This window comes from Antedon mediterranea, chromosome 1 (assembly GCF_964355755.1).
Source record: "Antedon mediterranea chromosome 1, ecAntMedi1.1, whole genome shotgun sequence".
In the NCBI taxonomy this organism is placed as follows: domain Eukaryota; kingdom Metazoa; phylum Echinodermata; class Crinoidea; order Comatulida; family Antedonidae; genus Antedon; species Antedon mediterranea.
In genome coordinates this window covers 40,123,512-40,136,592 of record NC_092670.1, presented here as the reverse complement: position 1 = coordinate 40,136,592, position 13,081 = coordinate 40,123,512, and the positions used below count along the sequence as shown (strand labels likewise).

Here is a 13,081-nt window from a genome sequence, read left to right as displayed (position 1 = left end):
GAGAACAAAAATGGCTGCTTGTGGTACTGGTCCATCTCTATGGTGGAACTGTTTTAGTTTGATTGTGTTGCCAGTGTAGTTCTTATAATAAGTCTATAGTATTTTAGTGGAGTAAAGCTCTGTCTACACCTATAAAACTAGTTTGAGAAAAAAAGTGAGATGTGCCCAAATATGGTAGTGATATGACATCATCATGTCCATGTATGTAAGACTAGTTGATGCCCTTACTATAGGTCATCAATATCTAAAGTACTATCCTCAGATAAATTATATCCTTTATCAAGAAATGTATCTTTTTTTAGAAGTTAGATTTAAATGCTTAATCTGCCAACTTTACTTCAACAACACAATTTGAAGATATTTACTTGCGAAAGACTTTAACTTTGTTAACTCAATAATAATGAAATTGAAAAAAGACAAGGTCTAGTGTTTCATAATGTTGTTTTTAAAATTTGAATGGTAAAAGCAATTGAGTAATTTTCTTAATTTACTTGTTATGCCAATTATAGATATGATGGCAATGCTTAAATTAATACTGTAACTACTTTAAATACACAACAAATTGTCTAATTGAATCCCATTAAGTGTGTTTTTAGCACCACTTATATTCATATATCATTTCCAGCTTCAGTATCTACCAGTCTTAGAAATCTAAGTTTACAGCAACAATCAGTTATCCAAACTTAAGAAACGGAAACATTTAGCAAACTGAAAATGGGTTTAAATATTACTGAAGAAACATGGATTTTGTACAAAATTGGATGTGGTGTTGCTGCAATTGGCCTGATTGCTAACGTTGTTGTTCTTTGCGTAATTCTTAAATTGTCGTCTCTTCGCAAGAGCACACGATTACTCGTATTTAACCAATCGGTGGCTGACTCACTTGGATGTTTAACTTTTTTTATTATTTTTTTACTATTTGATATCAATTTAGATTTGTTCTGCGTTATGTTAAGCGTGTTACTGATGATAGCTGAAATTTCTTCATTTAACTTAGCAGTCATATCAATAGAACGTTACTTAGCGATATTTAAACCTCACTGGTTTAAGAATAAATATAAAGAGAAACATGCTTACATTGTAATATTTTGCATGTGGCCTGTCGGAATATGTGTTCATCCACAAATGATATTTTTGAAAGAAGGAGATCTATTTGCTTTTTACTGTGGAACAAAAGAAGGTTATGAAGTGCTATCATACATAAGCTTACCGCTTTCTTTCCTGGTATTTTTATTTACCACATGTACCATAATATTTGTATGTTTGAGTATTTTCTACAAACTCCGTAAGCAGCAAAGATTAGTTTCAACTCAACTGGCATCTTCTACCACACCATCTCTTCATCTTAAAACTCTCAAAGTATTTTTTGTTATAAGTTCTGTTTATATCATTAATTGGTTTCCTTTTTTTGTCCTTTTTGTGATATATCGTTGCACGAGCAATGATTTTGGTTTTCAAGTAGTTGTTTTATGTTTGATCTTTTTCCTCACCAGTTTCACCGTTAATCCTTTTCTTTATCTGATATTTATGCCACAGTTCCTTCTCCACTTGCGTAAACTGTTCAGATTAATTTGAAATGGAGAATTTAATATTTACCTAAGTATGTATTCACAAAGTGATCATGTCAAAACTGCACTAACTATTATGTTTTAGTTTAGTTTGTACAATTTAGAAGTTTATGAGGCAGTCACTGCAATGGTGTATGATTACTTAAAAAGCTTGCTAAATAATGTGTAGTTACTGCAGTAACTGCAGTAGAACAATGACCTGTTTCCTAAAGTTGACTAGTAACTAGTATTTTATGCAAAGCCTATGAAAGAGGCTTGTTAGCTTTCTTGTGATTATGTAATTTAAACTGAATTGGTCCATAGCATTGTCAAGACCAAATGTTTCTTTTCTATTCCTAAGTTTTCAAAGATAAAGGTAATTGGATTTTTAAAATCCAATTACTGTTAAAAAGCTGTTAAACAGCTTAAACAATTTTGTCACCAAACAATTCAAGTCATTAGGTTAGGTATTTATCTAAATTGAAAAGCAATTTGTTGTGCTAATTTCTACATTAAGTGATCATATCTAATACAAGTATTATAAGCAAGATAGTGTACATACAACAGGCTCTTTTTCTCATTTTCCATTTGGGTAGTCTTACAGTCTGTATGTTCAACTAAACCACACAAGACACTAGAGCTAAAATGGATTTTAATATTTCAGAGCAGACTTGGATTGTGATGGGTGTTGGTTGTGGTATTTCTTCTGTTGGGCTATTGTTAATGTTGTTGTTCTTTGTGTAATTCCTAAATTGTTGTCTCTTCACAAGAGCACCCGATTACTCATATTCAACCAATCAGTGGCTGACTCACTTTGATGTTTAACTTTTTTGATCCAATTTTTAGTACTTCATAATTTAGATGTCTTCTGCGTTATGCTAAGTGTGATAATGATGATAGCTGAAATTTCTTCATTTAACTTAGCTTTCTTATCTATTGAACGTTACTTAGCGATATTTAAACCTCACTGGTTTAAGAATAAATATAAAGAAAAGCATACATACATTGTGATAGTTAGCATGTGGCCTGTTGGGCTACTCATCAATCCAGAAATACCAATTGTAAAAGGTGGAGATAGTAGTATTTTTTACTGTATAGTGTTAGAAGGATTTGCATAGCATCTTTCTTATTTTATGTTTCTCTTATATTTACCACATGTGTGATAATATTTGTGTATTTGAGTATTTTCTATAAACTCCGTAAACAGAGAAGATCAGTTTGTACTCAACCAGTATCTTCTACAGAATCCAATCATGTTAAAATGTTCAAAGTATTTTAAGTACATCATCAGTTGCCTTCCCTCGTTTTGTTTATTACTCTTTTCTGGTTTTAAAAATATTGATTTCGAATCTCACATAAATGTTTTACATTTTCTTATTAAACTTCACTGTTAATCCATTTTTGTATATGGTATTAATGCCAAAATTCCAAACTTAAATTGTTTAGATTAAAATAAATTCTATGATTGTTACTTGATAAATGCTTGTGATGTTAAGAATGTACTGAGTTGCTTGGTTTCTAAATTGCTTGGGTCAGTATACAATATGTTCAAGAAGCACAACATTTTACAAGCAGTTGTACTTTTACTGCACATACCACAGGTATCCACTTAAGCACTGGACTGTATTTTTGATGTAGCATATCACCTACATGTAGCCCGGGTTTAGATGGCGATCTGGCTTAATATTCGTATAGCATATCACCCTTGTGAACATTTACTTATTGACATCTGTAGCATAATACTTTACTTGCTGTTTAAGCAGTGGAATTAGGAACAAGTTTACTTTTGACATCTATAACATATTATTTTTACTTGGCGCTTAAACAGTGGACTTAAGAACATTTACTTTTTACACCTATCGCATGTTACTTTACTTGACGCTTAAACAGTGGACTTGTGAACATTTACTTTTGACATCTATAGCGTATTACTTTACTTGGCTCTTAAGCAGTGGACTCATGATAATATTTAAACATTTCTGTTATTCTGTTTTTAAAGTGTGACTCATGTTTCTGTTGGCAACATAGCATGTGTGTTGGGTTGAATCAGATTTCAGTTCCCAAGAAATATATCTGCTGTTTCTGCCAAAATCCTTCAGGTTAGTTATTTTTATTATTTTTGGAAAATTTGGGGGAAGCAAGCGCTGTTTTAGTTGTCAAGGAAAGTGTCTTTAGATACTCTACATAACAAAAGTCTTAGTAAAGTTGATTTAATTTAAGAAAAGAAAACTTTAATTTAGACAGGATTTGATCTGAAAAAACTTTAGATTGGTACAGTATATATACAGTAATTATTATTATTCTTTGCCTGTGATGTTTATATATATATATATATATATACATACAGGCATCATTACTAAACCACTACAATGCTAAATTGAATTTAAAGATTAATTAATTATATTTGAATATATCACCAGGTGAACGAACCAATGCGAAGTATCAACACAATCAAGAATGGTTCAAGACAGGAGAGCTCCCTCAGTTTCCATTAAGCAGTAATCGTAGTCGAGACAACGAGTCTCCAACGATGATGCTAGCAGCTCACAAACTCGGGAGCGATATTCATGGTGTTAATGAAATGTTGCAAGGTCTGCGACAAAAGCTGAAGATTCTTCAGTAAGTTTTTATATGGATTTACATTGTAATGCAGTCTATTAAAAAAATCAATTCTATACACCACTTCTCTCCACTTTTCTAAAACTCTTATTTGAGTGGAAATTTCTTAAAATTTCTAGTTCACATATACTTTTTTTTAGGTCGCCTGATGAGTTAAAAGAAGAATTGAAGATGTGGGGTAGAGTTTACAAAGAGGAATTTGAACAATTCAGAGTAATATCCACTGGAGTGGAACTGAGTGAGGAGGTAGATCCAAGTTTAGATTTGAGTGTTCATGAAAAATCCACAGCCAAACCAGAAGGTCCTCAGATAACTGATCAACAAACACCAACTAACATATCAGAAGTTGTCCCATCTAACGAAGATGATATTGTTTCCACAAGCGCATCAATAATGAGCAAAAGTGAAGTCAGTGGTGATAATGTTGTGGATTTGGCAGAAAGAAAAGAACCTTCCACGAGTACTGAAATTGAGGAACCTTCAATTGAAAGACCACAAGAAGCACCAAAAGAATTTTCTAAAAATGTAGACAAAACTATGCCAATCTCTTCAGAAGACAGCATGGCAACCTCTTCAGGAAAAAACCAGTCCATTCCTTCAGACGACACCATACCAATCTCTTCAGAAGACAACACAACAATCTCTTCAGAGAAAAAACAGTTCATTCCATCAGAAGACACCATGCTCATTCCTTCAGACGACACCATACCAATCTCTTCAGAAGACAACACAGCAACTTCTTTAGAAAAATCCAAACTTATTTCTTCAGAAGACACCACGGTTCTTTCAAAAGACAACTTGAAAGAAGACACAGAAGAGGAGGAGGAGATGGAAATTGATGTCGTGGACAGTGACGAAGATGATGAACCTTTGTCAATTCTGAAGGAAAAATGGAAAAGAAGTTCAGATGAAGAAGCTTCAGAGACTTTTCTTTCTGAGAAATCATCAGCAGATATCAGCAAGGAATCTAGAAAGAAACTGGAAACAGAAGAAATGAAAAAAGAAGAAATTAAAAAAGAAGTTGAACAGAAAAGAAAAGACAAAGATACTGCTTCACCTTCTGATAACAAAGAGAAACTTGCGAAAGATTTCCCAAAAGAGTCCCCCCAAGAACAAACAATTATCAAAAATGATTCCATTTTGCAAGACGCTTCTCTTGATAATGAAGAAATACCATCAACAAGTGGCGAAGGTCGTTTAAAAGCAGATAACAAGTTAGAAATCGAGAAACCAGCAGCAAGGCGACAAGATAGTTCAATGGAAACTCCAATCCAGGTAAATGTATTTAGTAAATCAATCACAAGTGACTCCTGTGCACAACAAATGTTTTGTTAGACTGAAGCTTAAAGACATTTTTACGCTTAAAATTTAAACATTTTACTATAAGTGATAATTCTTTATTTAGTTATTGGTTTAAGAAATAATAGATATAAATATATATAATGGTCTTGCATAAATGTGATTGGACACTTTATTTTACATTTAACCATTTAAACTCCTCAAAAATAATTAATAGTTGCTATCTATTAAACTGCTTAGTTTAAATTAATTTAATTTTGTCATCATCAGAGTTGTGACATTCCATCAACATCGCGTGACATTCCTGATATACCAATGATAAGTACTGTTGATGTGAGAGTAGAAGCTGAGAAGACCAACATGTTGGATTGCCAGCTAAACCTACTTGAACATGTGACAGGAGCACAAGATGATCTTGAAGAAAGACTAGCATTGATAGAAGAACAAGTCACAGGTATTTGTTGCATGTCATACTTTGGTTCAATCTTTTTCTTTGGTTCAACACCAATCTTACTCCCTACCATGCCATACCATACCCTCCTTCCCTGCTGCCGCTTCAGACAGTGAAATCATTTTTTTCCACATCAATCGTTCCTTTCTGGTTTTCTTTGATCCTCCTCTCTTGCTGCCATCCCAGTCTTCTTCTTTGGTTCTTCGCCATTTTTCTTTTTATCACTTCATTAATTTGACATCTTTCTTTCAATCTCTTCAATTCTTCATCATTTTTCTTCCAATCTCTTCAATTCTTAGCCATTTTTCTTCCAATCTCTTGAATTCTTAGCCATTTTTCTTCCAATCTCTTCAATTCTTAGCCATTTTTCTTCCAATCTCTTCAATTCTTAGCCATTTTTCTTTCAATCTCTTCAATTCTTAGCCATTTTTCTTTCAATCTCTTCAATTCTTAGCCATTTTTCTTCCAATCTCTTCAATTCTTAGCCATTTTTCTTCCAATCTCTTCAATTCTTAGCCATTTTTCTTCCAATCTCTTCAATTCTTAGCCATTTTTCTTCCAATCTCTTCAATTCTTAGCCATTTTTCTTCCAATCTCTTCAATTCTTTGCCATTTTTCTTTCAATCTCTTCAATTCTTAGCCATTTTTCTTTCAATCTCTTCAATTCTTCGCCATTTTTCTTTCAATCTCTTCAATTCTTAGCCATTTTTCTTTCAATCTCTTCAATTCTTTGCCATTTTTCTTTTTATCACTTTATTTCTTTGCCATTTTTCTTTTAATCTCTTCAATTCTTTGCCATTTTTCTTTCAATCTCTTCAATTCTTTGCCATTTTTCTTTCAATCTCTTCAATTCTTTGCCATTTTTCTTTCAATCTTTCTTCTTCAGTTTCATGTGGTAATAGAGTAACCACGTCTTCTGGTTAAAATACTAGTTTGCTGTTCCTGTTTTTCTTCTTTCTCTTTTGACTTTGTTTTGCGCATAGACATGCATTATAATTCGACCTTTCAGTTGGTACCAAAAGTAAATATCAGGCACTGGTACTACACTTACATGAGCTGTAAACGAATCTCAATTGGTTTCCTCTTGTATTTCTTTCTCAGCCTTAGAATCAGTTTATTTGATACCACAGCCTAAACCAGGTAGCAAAACTTCGTTTGATGACATGCCGTTGGCTAAGCGATGTCTAAAAATGTTGATGTCGGATCTTAAAAAAGTTGCTGAGATTGTGACCACTTGAGTGTACTTCATTTCATTTATTTGTGATTATGTCGTCTCATTGATGCACCTGGTATGATAACTGGAACCAGATAGTACAATTACTGATGAGAAGTTTAACATCGTTCAGAAGTTTATCACAGACTATTAGTAGCAAAACACCTATTAGTAGTTCGATCTGAAGTCAAACACTGATCACAAGTTTAGCACTAATCAGAAGTTTAAACACCTTAATAGTGTAACACTGATCTGAAGTCAAACAGTGATCACAAGTTTAGCACTAATCAGAAGTTTAAACACCTTAATAGTGTAACACTGATCTGAAGTCAAACACTGATCATAAGTTTAGCACCAATCAGAAGTTTAAACACCTTAATAGTGTAACACTGATCTGAAGTCAAACACTGATCAGAAGTGTTTCACAAATCAGAATTTAAACACCTCTTAGTAGTGTAACACTGATCAGTAGTCAAACACCAGTCAGAGAGCCAACATCTATCAGAAGTTTAACATGAATCAGAAGTTTTTGACATAGGTGTTTAAATATAAATTTGTTTTTTCTTATAAAATCTTAAAGACGGATGAACATTTTGTTTTTGTACATTTACTGTTTTTACAGCTATATGATAAATACTCAGTTTGTATATAATGTATAGCCAAACATTGTCAACCAACACAAAATTAAGTGTATGCTTTAATATTTGCAGTTTGTTATAATAATACCTATTTCGAGTTACCTTTGTAAATGTAAATATCCAATTTATAGATTGAATATAGTTTAAAAATACCTGATGATAATCTGTAAAGTGTCATGGCAACTCTCCATTCTGCAGAGAATGTGGGACCATTGTTGTTACTAGATTTCTCAATATATGGCCTTAGTTCCTCAACGACATACTTGAAGGTTTCCTTGTTTAACCTGTAAACGTAAAGTTATATTTCATATTAATAATTATTCAGTTGAAATGTTATGGTATTTGATTTGTAGCCTTCTTTTAGACCTTTCTGAACATTAAACACCAACTCATGTGTATATAACCTTTTCATTGTTCTTTTTATTTCTATTTATACCGTTTTTGACGGTACCATTAATACTCAACTCAATGTCCAGTCCACTACAATCGATTCTCTTCATAATACACATAACAGCCCTGCATGTGAATTCGTCATTATGTCCAGTTATCAAACACATCTAGTTTATAAATTAACATGACATAACTATTAAGTAGAAATTTAACCACAAAAAGTACGCATATTGCGTTGATAGATGTCAAAATAAATTAAACTTGCAAGGTTATTGCTATAAATATTGCATAACAATGGATTGATTAAAATCATCGTAAATTAAAATGTAATTGCAAGATTTCAATTTAGGTTTTCCATTGTGCACACACAATTGTATGTTGCCATAGAAATTATTTCTAGTATTCATGGTTGACATTTAATTAATTTAAATTATCGGTTTTTATGACGTCAATAAAATTGGGCTCATATGTCAATAATGCGATCTTTTATATTGTATCTATTGACAAACGTGACGTTCCTATACCACTATCTGTAAAGGAATATTGTAAAACTAAAGCTAACAGAGGGTGCTTAGCAACGGGGTAAACAATACTTGCAGTTATCGATCATGATAGACAACGAATAAGCGACTTTTGTGTGCATTGTCTCTTAAGTGAGCATGTACACTCACCCTATAAAACGTGCTTAACAAAACAGCAGACATACACCAAAAGGAAAGACGTGGTTCGATTGTAACGGGTAAGTTGTAAAAAATATCAAAAGTTCAATTATAAATGATGCTTTAATGCTTTTTATTACGTTTTATCATTATTAAGTTCAAGAAGTAAGGCCTACTTTAGTTCTTGGTAGAGCGTGTTTAGTGAATATGGTGGCTATTTAAGGACCATTTGTGAAATATAACTCCATAAGAATATATAGATCTACGAAACTTACCAAAATAACGGATCAACCATATAAGTTCTTCCATAGACTGTTTAATATAAGTTAATATGGAATATTATACCATGATAATTTTCGATAATTTAGTGAAGTCAATAAAATATTGAATTTGAACCCTGCAAACTTCCTGGTGGCAGCATACATTGCCATGACAATGACCTTTGGGTTTGACGCTCTAAATGTACTAGACAGACAAACCTGGAAAAAACAAATATCGAAATTACGATCCTCAAGTAGGCCTATGTTGATAGTTAAAAATATCTATAACGAAACAACATTCAGACTTGTTCCGATTCACGGAACGGATGACGGCACCCTTTGTTAGATAATTAAATTTATTTAATTTCAATAAGCCACCAGAAATGGAGAGAACACGTTTGAAATTACGAAACAAAAAGCAGAACGAGATATAAAACAAAACGGAAACAATTCAATGGGAAATCATACAGAATTGTACGGCACCGTTTACTTTAAGTGTGAACGTAGCTGTCTACACTATCAAACTAGTTTGACAAAAAAGTGTGATGTGCTCAAATATGGTAGTGATATGCCTAAATATGGTAGTGATATGACATCATCGTGTCCATGGGCACATCAGAACTTTAATTTAGTAACATTACAGCTGGTTACAATTCTACCTAATATGCTTTGTTAGGCCTAATATTACAAACTTTATTATATAATATCTTTTTTACGTTAATAGTTTAGTATAGATCAGGTGTACAAAGTTAAGATTTTTAACCTAATCCTAAATTCATATATTGTATTTTTTGTTATCCTTTTGTAGTGTTCTGACAAATCGTCTGCATGATGACATCACAGTCTGTTGATAAGCAACTTGTTCTTCCCAAGTATCCACAACCTTTCTCTGTGATCTCAGAGCATTGGCAAGGTCAACTAAATGTCACGGAAAAGGCAGACGATGATCTGTTCAGCTTTGGGTCAATCTATGACGAGAATCTTTTTAAACAGATTCACAAACATCTTGAACTAGACACGCACGATAGATTTGCGTATGTTGGATGTAGTAAAGGTTCTTATGCCGAAAAAATCAAAGAGAAGTTTTGTCTTTTACAACCAATAGCAAATATATTCCCCGGAGTTATATTCTACGAAGAGACTTCAAACCAGAGATTACTTCCATTTAAAATAGACCATATTGGCGCGGAGCAATACTTTCGGGAACTTTCTGAGGGATTGACAGAAGACAAAGAACCGCCATTTGATAAGATAATCCTACACGGTGCATTTGAACACTTTACAAACCCAAAGGAGACGTTTAGACATATCATGAAGACTTTGACAAAAGAAGGCAAATTGTTGATTATTCACAGACCAGCACCAATGAGCACTTTACCTTTTTTTACTGAAGCAAATAAACGATTCGTTAAAGAGGATAGTAATGACCCGTATCTGAAGATTTTACGATGCTTACAATCTCAGAGAGTTGACGTGAAATGGGATGTTGAGGTTCTACCAATCGTCATGCCAAAGGTGAAGTGGTTGGCGATGCTGAATCAAAAGTTTCCACCACAAATGGAAATAATTAGTACTTTTGAAATCATGACAGGAGTTAGAGAATTGACAGAAGGCATGTTCAAGTATCAAGGCGATCAGGTGGAGTTTTTTGATCGTCTGATGTTCGTAACCGTGTCACGTCCATACGGGAATGATAGCTATCCCAACATACAAAGATATGGTACTTCAGATCTAAGGCCTTATCCAGCGGGATTGTCTGATTTAAGATACAGTTTAGCAGTTACTCCAGATATTCAAAAGCATATGCAAGGTAATCGTAAAACACCGCAACAAAATAACATATTTCGAAGATGATGACTTCAATAAAGAGCGTCGATAGCCGCGAAGAACAAACTGCAGCTCTGTAGTATGTGTCAGTCATTTCGTCACGAGTTACGTGCTAAAAACAATAGGCCTACTTACTAAAAAGGCCTAACTAGATATTTTTTGATGGTATGCATGTCACGCCCATTACGGTACTGCAATATTAAGATAATAAACATGTGTGCAAGCTGCTTACCTGCTTAGCTTTAGTGATATTAAAGAGGCAGTGAGTTTAAAACTCGTTGCCTCTTCTGAAGCCGTAATCTTATAATTTTGTAATCCAGGTAGTTGTTTCTGGTTGTCGGTGGTATGCGCTATAAAGCATTTGTTGCTTTTAAGCGACGTACCAAAACATTAGATGCGCAAGTAAACTCATTCACGAAAATCGAAAATTGTGATTGGTTGCGTGTATTTACGTCACAAAATACGCATGCGCATTAGTCAACACTTTCGATTCGTTTCCACCTGACGAATTTGTTCGCGCGAATATATCGAATGCGTCACCTTATACGCATGCGTAGAGAAGGATTTGGAAGATGAATACGCATGCGTATGAGCTTGCGCTTTCGATTCGTGCGAACAAATTCGCCTAGTGGAAAATAGGCTTTAGTGAGTGAATAGGAAAATACTTTTTGTGTGCAATACATTTCAGTACTTACGGATCTTCGTAGATAGAATATACTTTATCTTATGTGACATACGTACAAGGTGAGAACCTCTAAATCTATTGAATGTGGTCGGATAGGCCTACTTCCGATTCTTTATTTTAACATTAGTTTCATTGTTACGGTTTTGAAGATTTGTTTGCAATAACAACATTCGTAAACCGTATACATTTATCCTTTATTGTAAACAACAATTAGGCCTACATTGATTCTGTAGATTAGAGGGGATGCTTTATAATTATGATAAAATGAACAAATGGTACAGACTAGAAGTTACAATTGAGAATTTTCATTTTATTTTATTCAATCGAAACCAACAGCGATAATTACCACCACTAACAGGTTTTATACAAACAAAGCCAGGACTGTTTAAAGAACCTAATTAATTGGTCCTAATACTCAATACTAAAAGTTGAACTCTTGCGCCGAGCGCAGCTGTACTTTTATAAAGTGTATAATAATATATACTTATCTTCATAAGTGTAACAGGATTCTCTAAGACGAGGTAGTTTACAATCAATAAGTAGAATGTTGCCTTAGTGATTAGTGGCCAGCCCTTTGTAATTAAGTGCATTATGAATGTAAATCAGTGAGGTAGTAGCACAGCGATATTACCCTTGTGGCAACCGTAATTAAATTAATCTACGTTTCGAATCTGAATCTAATTTTACAATAATCACCTGTTTAATTATTTCTCGTTACTAAATATATCTAACTTAATTTATAATAATAATAATAATAATAATATGCTTATTTCGTCCAAAATGTAAAAGACATAGGCCTAAAAGACATTTTGCCGTACGACTCTATCTCAAACCAATATAACATACCAAGGTCCCAAACTCTGGAATAAACTCCCAGTAAATATTAAGTCAATTTCATTTAAAACACAATTTGCCATCAAAGTCAAAGAACATTTAATAACCTTATATGATGCTTAGTTTTTTTCTAGTTTTTTCTATTTAAAAACAAACAAAAAATGTGTATACTATTCTTCTATTACTTATTTCATATTCATATTGATAATGCCAGTGAGTTATTCATTTTCATTTATGTAATTAATTTTCTTATGATATACGTTCTAGTTTAAGTTTTATTTATTTTTAAAGGCCAAAACTCGATAAGCGAAAGCTTTTTTTTTTGGTCTTTTGTCTTTAGTTTTGATTTTATGTATGTGAAAAAGAACAAACAAGAAAGAAAGACAATAAAGATTATTATATGTTTAATGCAACACAGACAGGAGGCGAGCAGACAACCTGGAAAGGTTCGACCTGTCGTCTGGCTGACTGATAAGCACAATTATAATAAGAACTTAATAACAATTAAACTTAAGACTTCCAATCATTGTAGTTGCAAAAGAAATTTGTAATTTATCCACGTACGAATCATCCACGTACGAATCAATCTGAATACGCCTGCGTGGCGCGTACAAACTGACGCTTTTGATTCGCACAGCTCAGATACTTAATTCTCTTTT

The 13,081-nt window shown here is 33.2% G+C and overlaps 2 protein-coding genes across 2 annotated transcripts in view; both read left to right on the top strand.

The window, feature by feature from the left end:
• The window catches only part of LOC140039936 (uncharacterized), a 31,718-nt gene extending 23,561 nt beyond the window's left edge, over positions 1-8,157 (top strand). The window contains exons 13-17 of the mRNA XM_072085534.1: positions 3,547-3,646; positions 3,968-4,166; positions 4,307-5,441; positions 5,736-5,919; positions 7,018-8,157. Of these exons, the coding sequence (XP_071941635.1) occupies positions 3,547-3,646; positions 3,968-4,166; positions 4,307-5,441; positions 5,736-5,919; positions 7,018-7,154 (1,755 nt within the window). The 3' untranslated portion in view covers positions 7,155-8,157. The remainder of the gene's footprint in view (positions 1-3,546; positions 3,647-3,967; positions 4,167-4,306; positions 5,442-5,735; positions 5,920-7,017) is intronic.
• Positions 8,158-8,728: 571 nt separating this feature from the next.
• Positions 8,729-12,673, top strand: LOC140050038 (uncharacterized). The gene is made up of 2 exons (XM_072095050.1): positions 8,729-8,896; positions 9,885-12,673. Exon 2 carries the CDS (start codon positions 9,905-9,907, stop codon positions 10,928-10,930), a length of 1,026 nt encoding a protein of 341 aa, XP_071951151.1. The 5' UTR covers positions 8,729-8,896; positions 9,885-9,904; the 3' UTR covers positions 10,931-12,673.
• The last annotated feature ends 408 nt before the right edge of the window (positions 12,674-13,081 follow it).

What these genes read in the sequence shown, in the direction of transcription:
- LOC140050038 (XM_072095050.1), top strand. Translation starts at nt 9,905, where the DNA reads ATGATGACATCACAGTCTGTTGATAAGCAACTTGTTCTTCCCAAGTAT.